This window comes from Saccostrea cucullata, unplaced genomic scaffold (assembly GCF_032062105.1).
Source record: "Saccostrea cucullata isolate Sc308-1 unplaced genomic scaffold, CSIRO_AGI_Scuc_v1 ctg98, whole genome shotgun sequence".
In the NCBI taxonomy this organism is placed as follows: Eukaryota; Metazoa; Mollusca; class Bivalvia; order Ostreida; family Ostreidae; genus Saccostrea; species Saccostrea cuccullata.
In genome coordinates, this window is record NW_026928385.1 from 64,201 (window position 1) to 82,016 (window position 17,816).

Here is a 17,816-nt window from a genome sequence, read left to right on the forward strand (position 1 = left end):
GACCTAAAAGGGACAATTCTTTTTTAATTTGTAAAATCCATTTGTCATTATGTAATACCATGCTTTCATAACAGGACTTAAGAATGCAATTTTCAGTTGTTCTCAGTTTGATCCAATATTTGAATATTCTTAATTTCATTGTAACTGCTAATGGAAAACGCCCGAGCTCTGAATAAATCAAACTGTTTGAGGTTTTCTTCCCCACACCTAGAGTATTTTTACAGAAATTTAAATGTACCTTTTCTACGTCAGAACATTTATGAAAACCCCATATCTCAGTTCCATAAAGTAATACGCTACATACATATGTATCAAAAATTGAACATAGAGTTTCTACATTAAATTCATACCTCTTTAATTTACTTGAAATAGCAAACATAGCTTTTCTTCCTTGTTCAGCAGCATGCTTCTGCGTTTTTAAAAATTTCCCATTAAAGTTAAATAAAATACCTAGATATTTAAATTCATTCACAATTTCTAATTCAGCATTATTATAGACCCAGGATTCGTTATTGCGTAATTTACCACCATTTCTAAAGACAACAATCTTTGTTTTTGTTACATTAACAGAAAGGCTCCATTCTTCAGTATAATTGTACAGTGTGTTTAACATTTTTTGTAAGCCTTCTGGAGATTCAGCAAAAATAACCATGTCGTCTGCATACATAAGTATGAATAAATTTAACATCTGTAAATCAATATATGGGCAGTTATCTGATATAAAACCAACCTCGAAATCATTTACATATAGTGAAAATAATATTGGTGATAATGTTTCCCCTTGCATTAAACCTATATCATTGTGGAAGTAATCACTGAGGAAACCATTGTATTTAACACAACTTTTAACATTATTGTATAGGGATTTGATTATCTTTAACATTTTACCTTGGATGCCTAAATGAAATAATTTTTGCCATAATTTTATCCTATCAACAGAATCAAATGCATTTTGAAAGTCAACAAAACAGCAATATAATCTTTTCTTAGTAGAAAGGTACTTATTTATAAGAGATTGCAGAACAAAAATAGCATCAGTTGTTGACATTCCTTTACGAAACCCAAATTGTGCATCCGTCAATATATCATAGGAGTGCTCCCATTCCAGTATCCTATTGTTTAGAACACTTGTAAATAATTTACCAAAACAGCTTACAATAGATATACCACGATAATTGTTAACATCATTCTTATCTCCTTTTTTAAACAATGGAGTAATGGAACATTTTGACCATGATTCAGGGTAAAAACCAGAGTTAAAAATATTATTAAAGAGTTTATGTAGCAGCGGGAGCAATTCGTCGCGGCATTTCATAAACAGTTCGTTAACAATACAATCTTCTCCACAACTTTTATTTGTTTTTAACTTTTTAATTGCTGTGCATATTTCTTCGTAACTGATCTCTGTATCCAACTCGTCGTATACAGCATCCGAATAGAATTCTTTTTTCAAGTTGTCGCCCGTGTTAGAACCAAGATTTTTAAAATGAGTGAAGAAATCTTCTAAATTTAAATTACAATCAACATGGTTTGTCTTTTTTGCTTTAAAAAGTTTAAAGAATTGTTTTGGGTTCCGTTTCTTCAAAAAAGTAAGCATATCGCCCTCATGGCGTTTGTACTGCCGTTTAAGTTTATTTTCAAATTTTGTGTAAGTTTGTTTGGCGTTTGAAAGAACCTCTCTATTTTCTGATGTTTTATTTGCATTGAACACATTTAGTTTTTGTTTGTACTCATTATAAAGATGTTTACACTTATCGTTAAACCATGGTTTATCCTCATATTCTTTAGATAATTTTTTTGTACTAATGCCTTGCTGTGGGTTAGATTCACGAACATCACAGAAAGGGAGTACGCAAGTATTTAATAATTCACAGAAGCTATCAACACAAGAGTTAACATTCCATGTAATGGCCGGGAACATCGGGAAAAGCCGAAGACAATCTAGTGTGTATATCACAGTCAAACAAAAAATATGAAAAACTTCAGTCAGCATTGGACCTACTGTCAGGTTGTATTTGCTGACAAGGTCATGGTATCGACCATAAAACTTGCGAAACTGTAGATATCTTTGTAACTTGTATATCAATGGCTTGAACTTCAAAATGTGTCTCCACAGTATGAATTAAATTTACATAATATGTAATCAACATTTAAAACAGTTTGAGCCAATTGCTATAGAATATAAGATCTTTAAGATCAATTGAATTGGTATCCTAAACTCTTTTGGCTTTTTAAAATAAATTAGAATAAATACAAAGGCGGAGTTTTGTTCGAATTGCATTAAAAGTTTAAATTCAACTTGATGAATGAAATTTAAGATTGAGAATCTGGTAGACCTGTCCTGATGAATAACAATACATGTTATGAATTTCGTATATGCGGGCTTAGATTTCCTTTCCTCTACTTAATTTAACCATAGTTATGGTGGTATATTTATGCCATCCACATAATTTTTTGTTAACATAAGATATCACGTCAAGTCAAGATAACTATCGCGTCAAGTCTTGATAACTTTCTGGTTTGTCGACAAACACCGACTTTATATCTTGTCAAGTCAAGATAAGCTACAAGTAGAGCTTTTTAAAAAAGCTTACCGTCTTTAGCAACAATTTTAAATAGTAAACAGGTCTACACTTATCAGGCCGTATAATTCTTTTGAATTTCTTGATTTTGTATTTCTAAATTAGCTTTTTACGGGCATTAGCCCTACCACGGTTGTCGCTCGGTCATCTCCGTAAACTGGCCGAGAGCTTTCGGCAAAACTCGGTTGATTCCCATTCTCTCTTCAAACAAGACAGGGGAAAAGAATAATAACAAATTGTAAAGCCTGCAAGCAATAACTATCAAATTTTATTTATAATGAAATTATTGCTATAAAAAATATCATGTTATTGAGAAATAATTACTGCTGATTTTGTTGTTCGTTTTGTCATTTTTTTAAGATTGGAAATCTTGCAAAATTGTTAAGTCGTACGAAAAATAGATCATCAGAAAGTTATCTCCCTTGCCTTGAACAGCATTTCAACCAATGAAATAATTGAAAATTTTCTCATCATGCAATTTCTACCAATCACAAAAGAGAGGAAGTGCATAGTCCGAAGACTGTAAAAAACTTCAACTATACAATACCGTCTTCCAAGGAAGACGGTAATCACGTTTTGTTGCAATAGCTATCTTGGCATGACGAGATAACTTTAAATCGCGATACCAGATAAATTATCTTGTTTTGTCGAGATAGCTATCGCAAAAATACGATAGCTTATCTTGACTTGACAAGATAAAATCTGTATTTGACCACAAACCAGAAAGTTATCAAGACTTGACGCGATAGTTATCTTGACTTGACGTGATATCTTATGTTGACAAAATATTATGTGGATGGCATAAATATGCCACCATACATAGTTAATATTCAATAGTTTGTGGAGAAAGATATGCTTAAATTAAGACATACCGTTATGATATATCTGAAGTTTATAGACGGTTACTCTAACCCACAGGGGCCAGTAACATGCTAAATTTGAATTTACGTATTGACTATATATATACAAAAAAAGCTTTTTTTGTATATATATAGTCAATACGTAAATTCAAATTTAGCATGTTACTGGCCCCTGTGCTCTAACCTATCCTCAAGAAACATGAATGTCCTGGATTGAATATATTTGTGAAGATCACCCCAGTAATTCCCGTATTCTGAATGGTGAAAATGTTATCATGGTTCAATATTTTTTTATCAAAGTTTATTGCAATATCGGAAGTTTGAGAGACGTTACACAAAAATATGATTTTGAAAAGAAAGTGAAAACTATTATTAAAAATGCTAAATTGTCTGGTAATAAAAATTAATAATATTTGTTTTGGAACATTTCTTTTTTATTTCAAGAGGAATAACTCCGTTTTCCTCAACTTGATAAAAAAAGTTACCGTAGAACTCCAAATTATGGGAGACACGAAAGCAAATATTTCTATCATTGAAAAAATTATGCATACACTTGCATTAATTGGAGTATTTTATTATTTTATAGCTGTTTCTCAATGAAGTGTTACTATGTCATTGTAATTATGTTACTTAAATATTACAAGTTTTGGCAAGTTTTCCAATATAATATTTTTTCGTGTGCATGAAACTATTCTGTTGTAGAAAGCTAACCAAACTGGATAAAAATCTACACGTAAGATATTTGGATCTGTTAAACAATTCCCGTAGACTATACACGCCAAATAAGTCCATCTTTATAGCAAAAAAATGTCGCAACTGATTTCCGTTTGCTTGTTTCTTGGTTTCTGTTTTCTTTTGATCGAGATTCGGCTTTTTTTTTGTTTTTATAAACAACCATGAATTATATTGTTTGTTAACAGAAAATTCAAGACCTTCTTTTTGCATGAAAAGAAATAAGAAGGCCTTTAAAAATCATTTTAAGCGAATCGACACTCTAAAAAAGTATTACCATGCCTGTAAAATTTCTCTTTCTTCTCAACAGTTTACTTAATATTCTGTTTCAATGCGTCATTTAAAATATTCTTCAGTCGGAACTTCGTGATTTCCTTTCACCCGGAAGGATTTCATTCAGGGGTGGCACTCCAACATGGCTATCTCTGCCTTTTTACGCAATCTCTGGGCAATAAGAAAGTGGATCTTTATATTGCTGGCGTTCTTGTTACCATGTCAACTTATTATTACAAGAACAAATGTGAGTACTATATCCAGTATTTATTTTCTATAAAAACAGTGACTTTAGCTCTAAATTAAAATTTTCATATATCATTTAAAACAACAATTCAAAATATTCAATATGTAAAAAAAAACTTCTTCGTAATAATATATGCTTAAAGACAGACCAAAATTTTCAGTATTTGTGATTTTTGAAACCTTTGGCGCCTTCTGCAATTTGTGAAAACTGTATATACATAATACTGACGATTTTCTTAAACTTCAAGACAGATCATGGCCTTAAACAATAACTGATTTCCGTATCCTAACTAAATAAACCTTTACAAAGTCAATACTTTTACGTAACACTTAAATCTTAAGCTTGAGGAATATCTATGGATAGCTCACACTGCCAATACAAAAGCATATTGAATTCTTAAAATAGACTGAGTAAATAATATCACAATAAAAAAAAATTAAATGTTTGCTCCCCCTTGACACGTATCTGGACCACCCCTTGGATTTAAAGGAGGCTGTGTTTGTGCCCTATTCAAATATTTACTAGTATATTGTTTATGGTTTTGTGAATCACTGTTCGTTGTCCTCACCCTTTGTTCTGTGCAGATATCGACCAGGCATCAAGCTAAAAAGTCTATTAAAACAATACAAAAGGGATCACAGCATACACATACCTGTAAAACATCAGAGGCAGGATCAGTTGCCATAAAAGAGTAAACATCATCTGTCGATCGGTCACAACTGCCGGATGCTCTATGATCGAGCAAGAAGAAACATCCGAAGGCAATTCAGTATAGAAAAAAATAACCTTAAAAACGTGTGTTAACTTTCTAGAGTTTATCCTTGAAATTTTCTGTAATTATTTAATGTGTTAGAGCTACTATGGTAGATACAAATAGAATGATTAAACAATTTGTTTCGACAATTCGATGAGGCTAAGAATGTATTTGAAAAATGTCATTCATATGAAAAAAATATGCACTAAAACAAATGATGCATCAACAATACTAAAAGGTATGAATTTCATTATAATCGAATATGAATGACGGGTTATTTTTTTTTATAAGTGGCAGTCTGTTCTTGTTCAGAGAACATTTGTACACTCCAATTCTTGTAAGCTTTGTACACACTGTCAACACTACGCCATGCACTTGATTTATGGAGTGAGGGACATCTAATGAACCACCTTATTCCATTTTCTAGTCTTTGTATGCACTGAAGCAAGGCAAAGAAAATACCTTTTAAAATAAAACTTTAAATGGTTGAGATTCTTACAGTGATAATAGTTTTATGCAATATTCAAACTGGAATCAAGGATGAACTGAAAAGAGAAGGGTTCCACATGAAGAGATTTGTGTCTTTAATAATGAAAAAGTCGCCTCCTGACTTTTAGAAGAATATAAACACGTCAAGAAATCTGAAAGAAAGGAAGTACATGTATGTACAACTTTATGTTGTATGAAAGATTTGTATTGATTGTTAAATTGCTTGTTCAAAATTGCGAGTAGGTGATATCTCGTTCTTGGCTGAATTTGTGATATCATAAATATAACTTTAAGATATCATTTTAATGATATCATTTTCTAAATAGATTGATTGATTTATTGATTGTATGTTGTTTTTACGAAATTTTTCACTCATAAAGAGACTTCACCATATACCGACGAAGTGCTTCAAATTTAGACCTTTACTTGGAACTCAGAGTCATTGAGCAGTGAGGGTTCTTTATGGTGCCAATGCCTACCGTGACACGGGCCCTCAATTTTTAAGGTCTTACCTGAAGGACCCACAACTTTCACTTCAAAGTGCTGAGCGCTTTGCGAAGGAACAGTTCCTAGCTTTTTGTATCGACTTAGTTCAATCGTTAACTTCCAATAATGGATTTGAATGTGTAAAATCAGTAAAATATGGATATAACGAACAGCATAAAGGGTCAATGTCCATTTAAGCAATATAAATTTAGAGCAGAACAAACACATAAAAATGCATCTCAAAAACTTCAGAGATGGAATCAAGTGCAATGGAGGAGAGAACATCCCCTGCCGACCGGTCACACCGGCGGTCACCTCCTTGTAATTATCAGGAAAAGCGAGAGAGAAATAGAACAGTAGACTATTCAGTTTTTAAAATGGCTTAATATTAGTATGATAAATTTCAGTCGGCATTTTATTTAATGATACAGTGCCTGGCGATAAGTGAGTGATAATTTTATTTTTCCACTATATATTTGATTCAAAAATGCATTTTTTCTAAAATACTTTTGCAGTGTTATTTATTGTTCATTTTTTATGACTAAAACACATTTAAATGCAGAATTCTTCGCAGTTTCCTCACATTATTTCAAAATAATTTTATCTGTAGGCTTTGCAGAGATATCACAGGTCAAGTGCGAAATAAAAATTTTAAGACTCTAATTTGTTAAGAAATCATAGTAATTTGAGTAAAGAAATTTTTGTCTCGACAATTTCTTTATTTATTCTCAAAGATTTGTGTATCATTTTGTTTAGCATTTTAAGAGAAGAAAATTTGAACAATTCTACATGATTCAGTGAAAAAGTTGATGAAAATTGATCTAAAATTGACCTAGCAATAAGTTTTTATGAAAAAAAAATTTCAATAAAATATATAGTGTAAAATGCAGTTATGACTCACGTATGGCCATACACTGTAGGTTACCAGGTATTTGCTGACAAGACGAATTTATCGAGAAAAAAAAACGAGAATGTTGATATCTTTGTTTCATGAAATTGTATTTTAATAGCATACCCGGTTATAGAAAGAGTATCTGACGTAAAGCCTGCTCTTGCGTATGTAATCAACTAAATGTCATAAACCCATAAGGCAGGCGATAAGAATGAATATGCTTTACTTACATTATGTAACTAAGAAAAGTTGACGATCAAAATGTTGAAGTCATCACGTTTATCATAAAGTTGTGTTGTTAGGTTACCATTTTCGTATTTTACAAGGAAAATATCAAAATATTTGACAGCTGTGTCAGACAGTATCTTTTATTTCATATTCTTCTTCGCCCTATAACTATAGTCCTGCTGGACACGTTATTACAGGTGACGTAAATATAGTTAATAATAAAGACCTTAGATCACTTATTTTAAAAGGTCCTAAATATAGGGAACCTCGATCCTTCAACTAGCGTCGGAATTTCATAAATATTAGGGATTCTATTGAAGATTACGTTAGAGGATGGGCCAGATATGAAAAAGATGACGTTGACACTTTGCCAGAATGGCTTAAATGTATCAGGTCCATGTTAAAATCGGGTATTAAAAGATTAAGGGGCAATATAAAAACCATCTATCCTTCTGTGTTCATAATCCAGATGTGAAAAAAGAATTAGATAGATTACATGATCAGCACGTACTGGTTCCTGCTGACAAAGCAGGTAACAACATTGTCTTCGTTTGAAAGGCTCATTATATAAATTGTATTTTAGAAGAACTTGGATTTAATTCTACAAGTGGTAGTCCTACATACTCATAGTTCTCTATATAAGTAAGAAATTCTTCAAAATCATGTGTCAGTTTTGAATATTTTTAATATCCCGAAGAACCAAAATGATTTTGAACTACTATCTATAGATTGGATTCCGAAACTTCATAAGAATTCTTACAAACAAAGATACATTGCGGGTTCTAGTAAATGTTCAACCAAGCCTCTTTCTTTACTCCTCACTAAGATTTTGACAGTAATGAAGGAAAAACTTCAAGAGTACTGTGCATCAATATATTCAAGAAGTGGTGTGAATTAGATATTGATACTCAAAAATTCCCCCCAAAAAAACTTTTGGACAATATGAAATCACAAGATTTTACCAAAATCAACAGCTTAGAAACATACGACTTTTTAACCTTATATACAACTATTCCCCACGATAAATTAAAGTCCAGGCTTTGTGATATCATACACAGCTGCTTTTTTAATAAAAATGGAACTCGTAAATTTACTTTTTGGTCATTGGTCATTTGCAAATTGTTTTGTTAAAACACATTCTGATTGCACACACAAGTACTCTAAAGTTGACATCAAAAAGATGCTTGAGTTTCTGATTGACAATATCTGTGTGGTTTTTGGAGACCAGGTCTTCCAACAATCTATTGCAATTCCCATAGGTACCAATTGTGCTCCGTTATTATCAGACCTATTTTTTTTTTTATTCATATGAAGCAGAATTTGTGCAAATCTAATTATTACTGTATGACACCCCCTTTCCAAAATAAATAATTGAATAAATGTTGAATCAACTGTTTTTCAACATATAATCAACGTTGATTATCAATGTTGATTCAATGTTAAGACTTCAACGTTGATACAAATTTTAAAAATCTAACATAAAATCAATGTTGAATCAACATAGATAAACAACGTTGATTCAAAGTTTATTCAATGTTGTGTGCCTGCTGGGTTATGCTGTGAAAAGAAGAAAACACTTGGCTTTCAACTCAAAATTTACATATATCGACGACGAATTGTCAATTAACAATGGTAATTTCCATTTCTGTGCTGATACGATATATCCTAGTGAGCTTGAGATAAAAGATACCACAGGGTCTGACACATCTGTTTCATACTTGGATATTTAACGTGAAAAACACGTTAATGGTAATGTAACAACCAAGGCTCTATGATAAACGTGATGATTTTAACTTTTCTATCGTCAACTTCCATTACTTGTGCAGCGAGATACCTTCATCACCTGCATACAGCGTTTATATATATCTCAGTTGATTCGATACGCAAGAGCATGCTCTACGTGTAAACAATTTCTAAGACGCGGTAAATTATTGACAAACAAGTTGATGAAACAAGAATATCAGCAGTCTCGTTTAAAGTCATCATTTCTTAAGTTCTTTGGTCGATACAATGACCTTGACAGCAAATACAATTTATCATTGAGTCCTGCTGACTGACGTTTTTCATGCTAATTGTTAGTCCATTATTCATGCACTGAATTGACGACGGATGTTTCCGTTATTTTCCGATCATGACAAAGAGCACACGGCGGATGTGATCGGTCGGTAAGGGGTGCTAACTCCTTCATGGCACCTGATCCCACCTCTGATGTTTTAGAGGTCCGTGTTTGCTCTGCTCGTATTTTGTATTGTTTTATGGACTTTGATATTGAATACTGTGCGTTATCTTCATATCCTATATTGAAGCTCACTGCGAGATTTCGAGTCGACAAAATTGAAATAACAATCGTTATTTTACAATTTGTCATCGAGATATATATATGTAAATGTTGAGTTTTAAGGTCATATCAAGTCTTATCTTCTTCGCATGTATTAGTTTTAAAATAAATTCTGTTTCATATGCAAAAATGATAATAACAGGGCGCATTATTAAGGGCTGTAACTGAGTTACGTCAGAAGTATTTTGCTACAAAGCGCTGATAAAGATTTAAGCTATCCCCTATAACCCTTTTGCTATACCTTATATTGCATGCGCACAAGACAGAGTTCTTTCGATGAATAAGCTTTTTTTTGAGAAATGACATTTCAAGGGTAGGACCTTTATTTTTTGTGATACTTAATACTTTAAATGACATGCGATTCTTATGCTAATCACTTAAAAATGTAATAAAATAAATCATGGGTGATCTGTAGAATTTTAAGGAGAGAAAAGAAGATAGCAAACAGTATTTGAGCTCGATTGTCCATTAACAATAATTCTTCCTTTCACGTATTAGATTTTAAAGGAATTCTGCTTCACATGAATTCAAAATTAAGTCTGCTAATACTGGGTGCAATTGGCGCCCATGGAAATTTCAGTGGATTGTTGTAGATCTTGTCCCCCAAAACCAACCACACAGATGTTGTCAATCAGAATTTTTTAAATATTAATTTGGAATTCTTGTGTGTACAATCAGAATGCTTTTTAATAAAATAAAATCAATTTGCAAATAATCAATGGCAGAGTAAGTAAATCAATAAATTCTATTTTTATTCAAAAAGCAGCTGTCAATGATGTCAAAAAGCATGGACTTTAATTTATCAAGGTTAATGTTTGTAGTCGTAAGTTTTATGTTGTTGATTTTGGTAAAATTTTGTGATTTTACATTTTCCAATAGCTCCTTGGAATTTCTAAGTATCCACATCTGATTTACACCTTTTCTTAGATATATCGTTGTACAGTACTCCTGAAGTTTCCTTTTCAGTACTGTTAATATTATAGTAAAGAGTTAAAACGAGGTTGGTAGAATCCACTATGTATCTTTGTATGAGTTTTAATATAATTTTGGAATCCAGTAGAGTAATGGTAACTCGAATTCATTCTGGCTGCTATGAATATTAAGAAATATTTAAAACTGACGTATGATTTTAAAGAATATTCTCGTTAGAAATGGATCTACTGTTTTATGTTGAATTGCCACTTGTAGAATTACTAGTAAATCACAGCTCCTCTAAAATACAATTTTAATAATGAGCCTTACAAAGACAATGTTGTTATCTGCTTTGTCAGTAGGGACCGGTACATACTGATCGTGTAATCTATCCAATTCTTTTTTTAACATTTTAGTTATTCATTTTCTCAATCGCTTAACGCGAAATTTAAAAAAATTAAAAGAACAAAATATTTGAAAAAAGAAAATCAATTTAATATTTTTCCCTTACATATGAAAGGAGAGAACACTTTTTAAAACCATATGACTAATCAATAAACGTATAAAAATTCTTTCTTTTTTTTCTAGATTTGCATGGTAGATGATAAATGCTGTTTTAACACATTGATGTCACGATGTGCTTACGTCATCATTGTCATGGCAATCCTATGGGTAACAGAAGCGCTTCCAATCGCCGCCACTGCCTTTGTGCCTATATTCCTTCTCCCCATGCTGGGTGTACAAAATGGAAGAGATGTCTCCAAAAATTATGTCAATGTAAGTAAATATAATGATGGATAACCAATTTTCTATGAAAACATGGATATTTTTATGCAAGTTACGCATACACTTTTGAATATTTATTAAAAAGAAATACAAAATAAATATATAGTTTGATTTTTGTAATATTTACACACTTGATTTGATTAAACAGTCATGCAGAGGTTAAATATTACGCTAGTATTGAGTTTAAACAGTGGGACTGAACAGACCATAAAATTATCTTCTAGGTTCTTAATCCTGCCCGATTCTTCAATATGTTTTTCAATATGTAACTATATAAATAATAACTGGAATTAATTTTATTTTTGTAATTATATATACAAAGTAGGTATTATTGACACTAAAACTTTATGAGCTGCATTTTTGAAAATTTTAGTTTGCTTTTAAAATGCGTTATTATGATAAATTTGTAAGTAACTAAAACCTTGATGATCAATTAGACCAAAATAAAGCAGAAGAAATACTTTTTTATACAATCAAATATACAGTATTACATAAGAAATCATTATTGTGCAGGATGACAATAATGTAATTTTGATTCAATCAAAGCTTATAAATAAATTTTCTATCGCAAATACGATTAACGGGAGTTTATCAACGTTATTTTTTACTGTCATTGAAATAGTTACTCACAATTTTGCATAAAAAAATCCGACACCAAATTAAGCTCATATTGCTTTAATGCATTCACTCTGAGATATTCAAAGAAATATATTATGGATTTATAAACATAACTCAGAGTAGCTGGACTAACAATAATTCTATTTGTCCCATGTCAGGATACGAGTATTTTATTCCTGGGTGGACTATTTATAGCAGCAGCCATGGAGGATGTTAACCTTCACAGACGTATTGCTGTAGGGGTCATGCGAGTTCTAGGCTCAAGAGTCAACACGTAAGTACTTTCATAATAGCATTATTAAACATACCATAAAGAAATGGTAATGTTTGCTGCTGGTGTCCCAAATAGGCACTAATCATTTAACTTAATATGTTTTTATAATGCACTTATTTCTATAATATAAAAACAATGTCTCTTTATAACTTTTATTTAACCAATGAAAGAATGGTTCACCAAATTAAAAAAAAAACAATTTTAGAAAACGATTTCTACTCTACATCACCTGTATAAAGCGTTTATGTCTTCAAACTTATCTGATATACTTGCACGTTCTATACACAATCAAATGTTAACCCGAAATAAGTTGATGTTACAAGGATTTCAATATGACCTTTGTTCGTTAGGTCATTGATACTAAACTACTGTTGACCTTAGGCCAGAGTACTTTGTCTATATGATATATCCACAGGACGCACAGAACCTTTGACCTTAAAATTGGAGTTTAACCCACTTTAAGAAAACACAAATTATAATCATAACTTTTGAATGGTTTGTGCTTGAATTTTCATTTTACTAGGTATATCCATTGACAAAAGTCCTTTCTTTGGGTAGCAATATTTGTTTCATCTCATGACCTTGGAATAAAGAAAATTACCTTGCATTCGAAAAACCTTAATCTTTCCAAAAAACTGCCATACAGTGTTTCGCAAAAACATGTTTATGCCCCCGTAAACGAGGTTTCGAGGGTATATAGTTTTTGTCGTGTCCGTCCGTCTAGCTGTCTCTCTGTCTGTTTGTCTGTTTGTCCGCAAAAACTTTAACCTTGCCCATAACTTTTGAGTTAGTGTAGCTATGAGTTTCATACTTCACATGTGCATTCCTTGTTACAAGACCTTTCTTTTGATACCATCAAATTTGACCTTTTGACCTAGGAGTTTGACCCATTTTACTCAAAAATTCCAAATGTTTACCTTGGTCATTTCTTTTAAACAGTAGATAGAAGGAGTTTTATAATTCATATATGCATTCTTTGTGGAAAGACCTTTCATTGGATATCAACAACTCTGACCTCTTGACCTTGACCTTGACCTTGAAGATTTCCGTACTTATGAAAAAACTTTAACTTTGGCCATAACTTTTGAACGGTAAGGGCTAGTACTCTCTTACTTCACATATATGATCCTTGTGAGAAGACCATTAATTGGATACAAACTTTTTTATCCCTTTGACCTTAACCTTGAAGTTTGACTTACGTTTAAAAAAAAACATTGACCATAACTTTTAAGGGTTAGGACTAGGTCGTTCTTACTTTTGATATTTAATTCTTGTGACAAGACCTCTCATTGGATATCAAGAATTTTGACCTTAGAGTTTGACCCAGTTTTTTTCAATTTTTAACCATAACTTCTTGAAGGGTTAGAGTTAGGGCTTCCATACTTCACATATGTATTTTTTGCGGCAAGACCTTTCATTGGATATCAAATACCTTGACCCTGGAGATTTCCGTATTTATGAAAAAAATTAACCTTGGCCTACTTTCATATTTCAAATTGTATTTCGAATGAGAAGACCCGACTTTGTGTACCAATTTTAAGAAAAGTTTAATCTTTGTTATGTTGCTATCAGTGTTTCACAAACACATCCTTTTTTAGGTCACCTGAGTAAACTCAGGTGACCTATTGCTATCCGTTTTCGTCCGTCGTCGTGTGTCGTGTGTCGTGTGTCGTGCGTCGTGCGTCGTGTGTTAACATTTGAACATTTTCAGCTTCTTCTCTGAAACCACTGAACCAATTTCAACCAAATTTGGTATACAGCATCTATGGGTGAAGGAGAACAAAAGTTGTGAATTTTATGGTCCCCGCCCCCCTGGGGCCTGAGGGGTGGGGCCAAAACCACTAAAATTATTGCAATCTTTAAAAATCTTCTTCTTTACTCCTGGACATCAAGCAGGCAAACTGTTGGCATGAATGTAATGAGCATTGAGTCCTCTACTTAAATTGTGAAATTCATGGCCCCAGGGTCAGGGGTTCTAGTGCTAGGGCGGGGCTATATAGATTATATAGTGAAAATGCATGATTTCTTTGAAAATCTTCTTCTCTGCTCCTTGGTATTAAATAAACTAACCAAGCACATAGTTATGATGAGCAAGAGTGCCTCTTCCAAAATTGTGAATTTTATGACCCCAGGGTCAGGGGTTCTGGTATTAGGGCGGGGCTCTATTGGTTATATAGTGAAAATGCATTTATTCTTTGAAAATCTTCTTCTCTACTTCTTGGTATTAAATAAACTAACTAAGCACATAGTTATGATGAGCAAGAGTGCCTCTTCCAAAATTGTGAATTTTATGACCCCAGGGTCAGGGGTTCTGGTGTTAGGGCAGGGCTCTATTGGTTATATAGTGAAAATGCATTTATTCTTTGAAAATCTTCTTCTCTACTTCTGGGTATTATATAAACTAACTAAGTACATAGTTATGATGAGCAAGAGTGCCTCTTCCAAAGTTGTGAATTTTGTGGCCCGAGGGTCATGGGTTCTGGTGTTAGGGCGGGGCTCTATTGATTACATAGTGAAAATACATTAATTCTTTGAAAATCTTTCCTTTGCTCCTGGGTTTTATGTCAATGATTCAAATATATATATATTCATGATGAAGAAAGGTGCACCTAGCATAATGGTTATTTTTTATGCCCCCCCCCCGCCCCTTCCCTGGGTCGGGGATAAAGGGGGGGTGTACAAAGTCTGAAAATAAATTAATGCTTTGAAATCTGCTCTTTGGTGTTAATCAACCATTTTATGATAAAATTTGCAAAAATTTGAAATATGTGGGCCCAGGATCAGTGGTTCCTTTGGGATGATGTGCACAACTGGTTATAAAGTGGAAGTGCATTTTCTCTTAATTTTACTCTGATCTACCTCTGGGTATTAAGTAAATAGAGTAAGCATGCTAAGTCTATAATTATTATAAGCAATGGTACCTCTTTCAAAATTGTGAATTGCGAATTTCATGGCCTCTGGTTTAAAACACGAACCAAATTTAATTGTTTGAAAGTTGTTGCACAATACTCAGGTGACCTATAAGGCCCGTGGGCCTCTTGTTCAAATAATACAGGAATTTTTCGGTATCATGAATTTAACTGGACTGAAAAAAATCCTAGCTACTAAATGACTTGAAATATTTAGGTTTAATTAAATAGACAAAAAAGAAAGTGGCTATAGAACTTCCTAATAATGTCACCCATGTAGATGCATATAAATATATGACACTTATTTGAGATACTGAAATACATGTACAACTGCATACTAGTAGTAAAAATCCAGCTGATACCATTAAAGTAGGTTGATGAGAAAAACAAACCATCCATCCTCGGATATTTTGCTTTAAAAAATTCTACAGTGTAATTTCGTCGTCCGTATTGATCATACTTTATAGATCTTTGGACCAAAGTTCCCTTTTGTTGTCTGTTTTCAGTTTGTTTTTTGGACTGTTTGAAGTCATTTTTTTTAATCAATTTCAGGTTGATGCTGGGTCTGATGCTCCCTACCTGGTTCCTGTCTATGTGGATCAGCAACACGGCGGCCACCTCCATGATGTTACCAATACTGATGGCCATCACGGAGCAGATGGAAAAACTGGAAAAGATACAGCAAGGTACTTTGTGTTTGACGTAAGTGGGCTGGGGGCTATTAAAAATGACATGGGAGGCCTAATTTAATTTAAATCTATTAGTCTACATTCTTAAAATCTACATTTACAATTTTTTTCACCATGAAATAGAAATATAATGAAATACTGTCTAGTTAGTAGAGTATGCCAGGGATATCGCAATAGTTGGAAACGTTAGAGATTTCTCCCGTTATGCAAATGATCCCACGTTTTTAACTACAGTGAAATCACAAATTTTCGTTAAGGAGTTAATTTTCGTTGTTTTTGAGGTATGAAAAAACCCATGAATTTATATCCAACACGAAATATAAAATGTAACATACATTACTATTCAACAATTCTTCATCCACGAAATCAAGTCCCCTTGAACCAAGAGTTTTTCTTTAAGCCACGAAAATTTGACCCCATGAAAATATGTGATTTTACACTATCGTTGATGCCCTGGCAAACTCCACTAACAAGACAACGATTCCTTAAATATGTTCACAGTTGACCCTGAGGACACTGCCGACAAGAACGGAGTCGTCATGGTGGATAATGTTATTCTGGAGATAGAAGAGAAATCTGAAGTCGGGTTTGTGCGGAAATAATGAGAAATAACAGAATAATTAACGTACAAGATACTATTGAAACGGGTGATTTTACAAAATTGAAGATTGTAGGGTTGCTTTTTTCATAGTTCTGTTTCCATTATGGGACTTTCATCATGGTTCCTTTTGAATTGATGATTAAGTGTACTCTTCATTCTTTACTTAAGGACTGTTAGCTGCATGAATTACATGAGGGCTAAAAAGTTCTTACATATCTTTCAGAGTCTCATAAATTTTCTTCTAGACAGACAAATGATTTTTCAAAGGCGACAACTATTTACTGGTATATGGTCTTTATTATAGAGAGCCAAATGACGATTTGAAGTGGATGTCTAAAGGTTTCGCTCTTTGTGTGGCTTACGGGGCAAACATTGGAGGGATAGCGACCCTGACTGGGACGCCGCCCAACTTAGTGCTTCAGGGTCAGGCAGACATGTCAGTATCCCTATTTTGTTCTTGATTATCATTATCATAATTAATGGTGCAACAACTCTCATTCATATTTACTTGAGTAGTAAGTGATTGAATCGCTAAAGTTTCCTGATTACCAAAATTCTAACGAATTGATAGTAAATGAAGAAATCAGGAGAAATAAGATGATGAACATTATAAATAAGAATCTGTTTTGTTTCTTCCATATTTTATGCAATTTTTAAGCAAATTTGCCCCAAAATAAGTAATTTATATAAAAAAGATTTATGATAACGAATAAGAAAGAAATATATATCATTACAACTGAATCATGCGTAAAGTTATAAAAAAAAAAGATCCTCATAATGATTTATTCTTTTCAGTTTTTATGCTAAGTATGGTGAGGCAGGCTCCGGAATAACCTATGTAAACTGGATGGGACTAGCCCTGCCTATGTCTGTAATGTTACTAATCCTGGCCTGGCTATATCTGCAAATTGTATTCCTCCGTGGAAAGTTGGTGTTCATTGCAATTTCTGTTTTTTATTATTATTAAAATGATGAGTTATTAGAAAAAAATAGTACTAGTATGCAATAGTAAAGTAAAAATCCTTTTGATTGCTTTATAGGTGCTTTGAAAGAACAGATAAGATTAGGAAGAAAGCCATACAAACAGCGGTACTGAAAGAATGGAAAGACCTCGGCAAAATGAAGTGAGTACATGAAAAAAAAATA

At 32.8% G+C, this 17,816-nt stretch overlaps 1 protein-coding gene across 1 annotated transcript in view; it reads left to right on the plus strand.

The window, feature by feature from the left end:
- The first annotated feature begins 4,558 nt into the window (after positions 1 to 4,558).
- LOC134277425 (solute carrier family 13 member 2-like) overlaps positions 4,559 to 17,816 on the plus strand; it is a 31,328-nt gene continuing 18,070 nt past the window's right edge. Inside the window, exons 1-8 of the mRNA XM_062759756.1 lie at positions 4,559 to 4,694; positions 11,382 to 11,570; positions 12,356 to 12,471; positions 15,933 to 16,066; positions 16,571 to 16,655; positions 16,975 to 17,106; positions 17,466 to 17,597; positions 17,711 to 17,794. Of these exons, the coding sequence (XP_062615740.1) occupies positions 4,590 to 4,694; positions 11,382 to 11,570; positions 12,356 to 12,471; positions 15,933 to 16,066; positions 16,571 to 16,655; positions 16,975 to 17,106; positions 17,466 to 17,597; positions 17,711 to 17,794 (977 nt within the window). The 5' untranslated portion in view covers positions 4,559 to 4,589. The remainder of the gene's footprint in view (positions 4,695 to 11,381; positions 11,571 to 12,355; positions 12,472 to 15,932; positions 16,067 to 16,570; positions 16,656 to 16,974; positions 17,107 to 17,465; positions 17,598 to 17,710; positions 17,795 to 17,816) is intronic.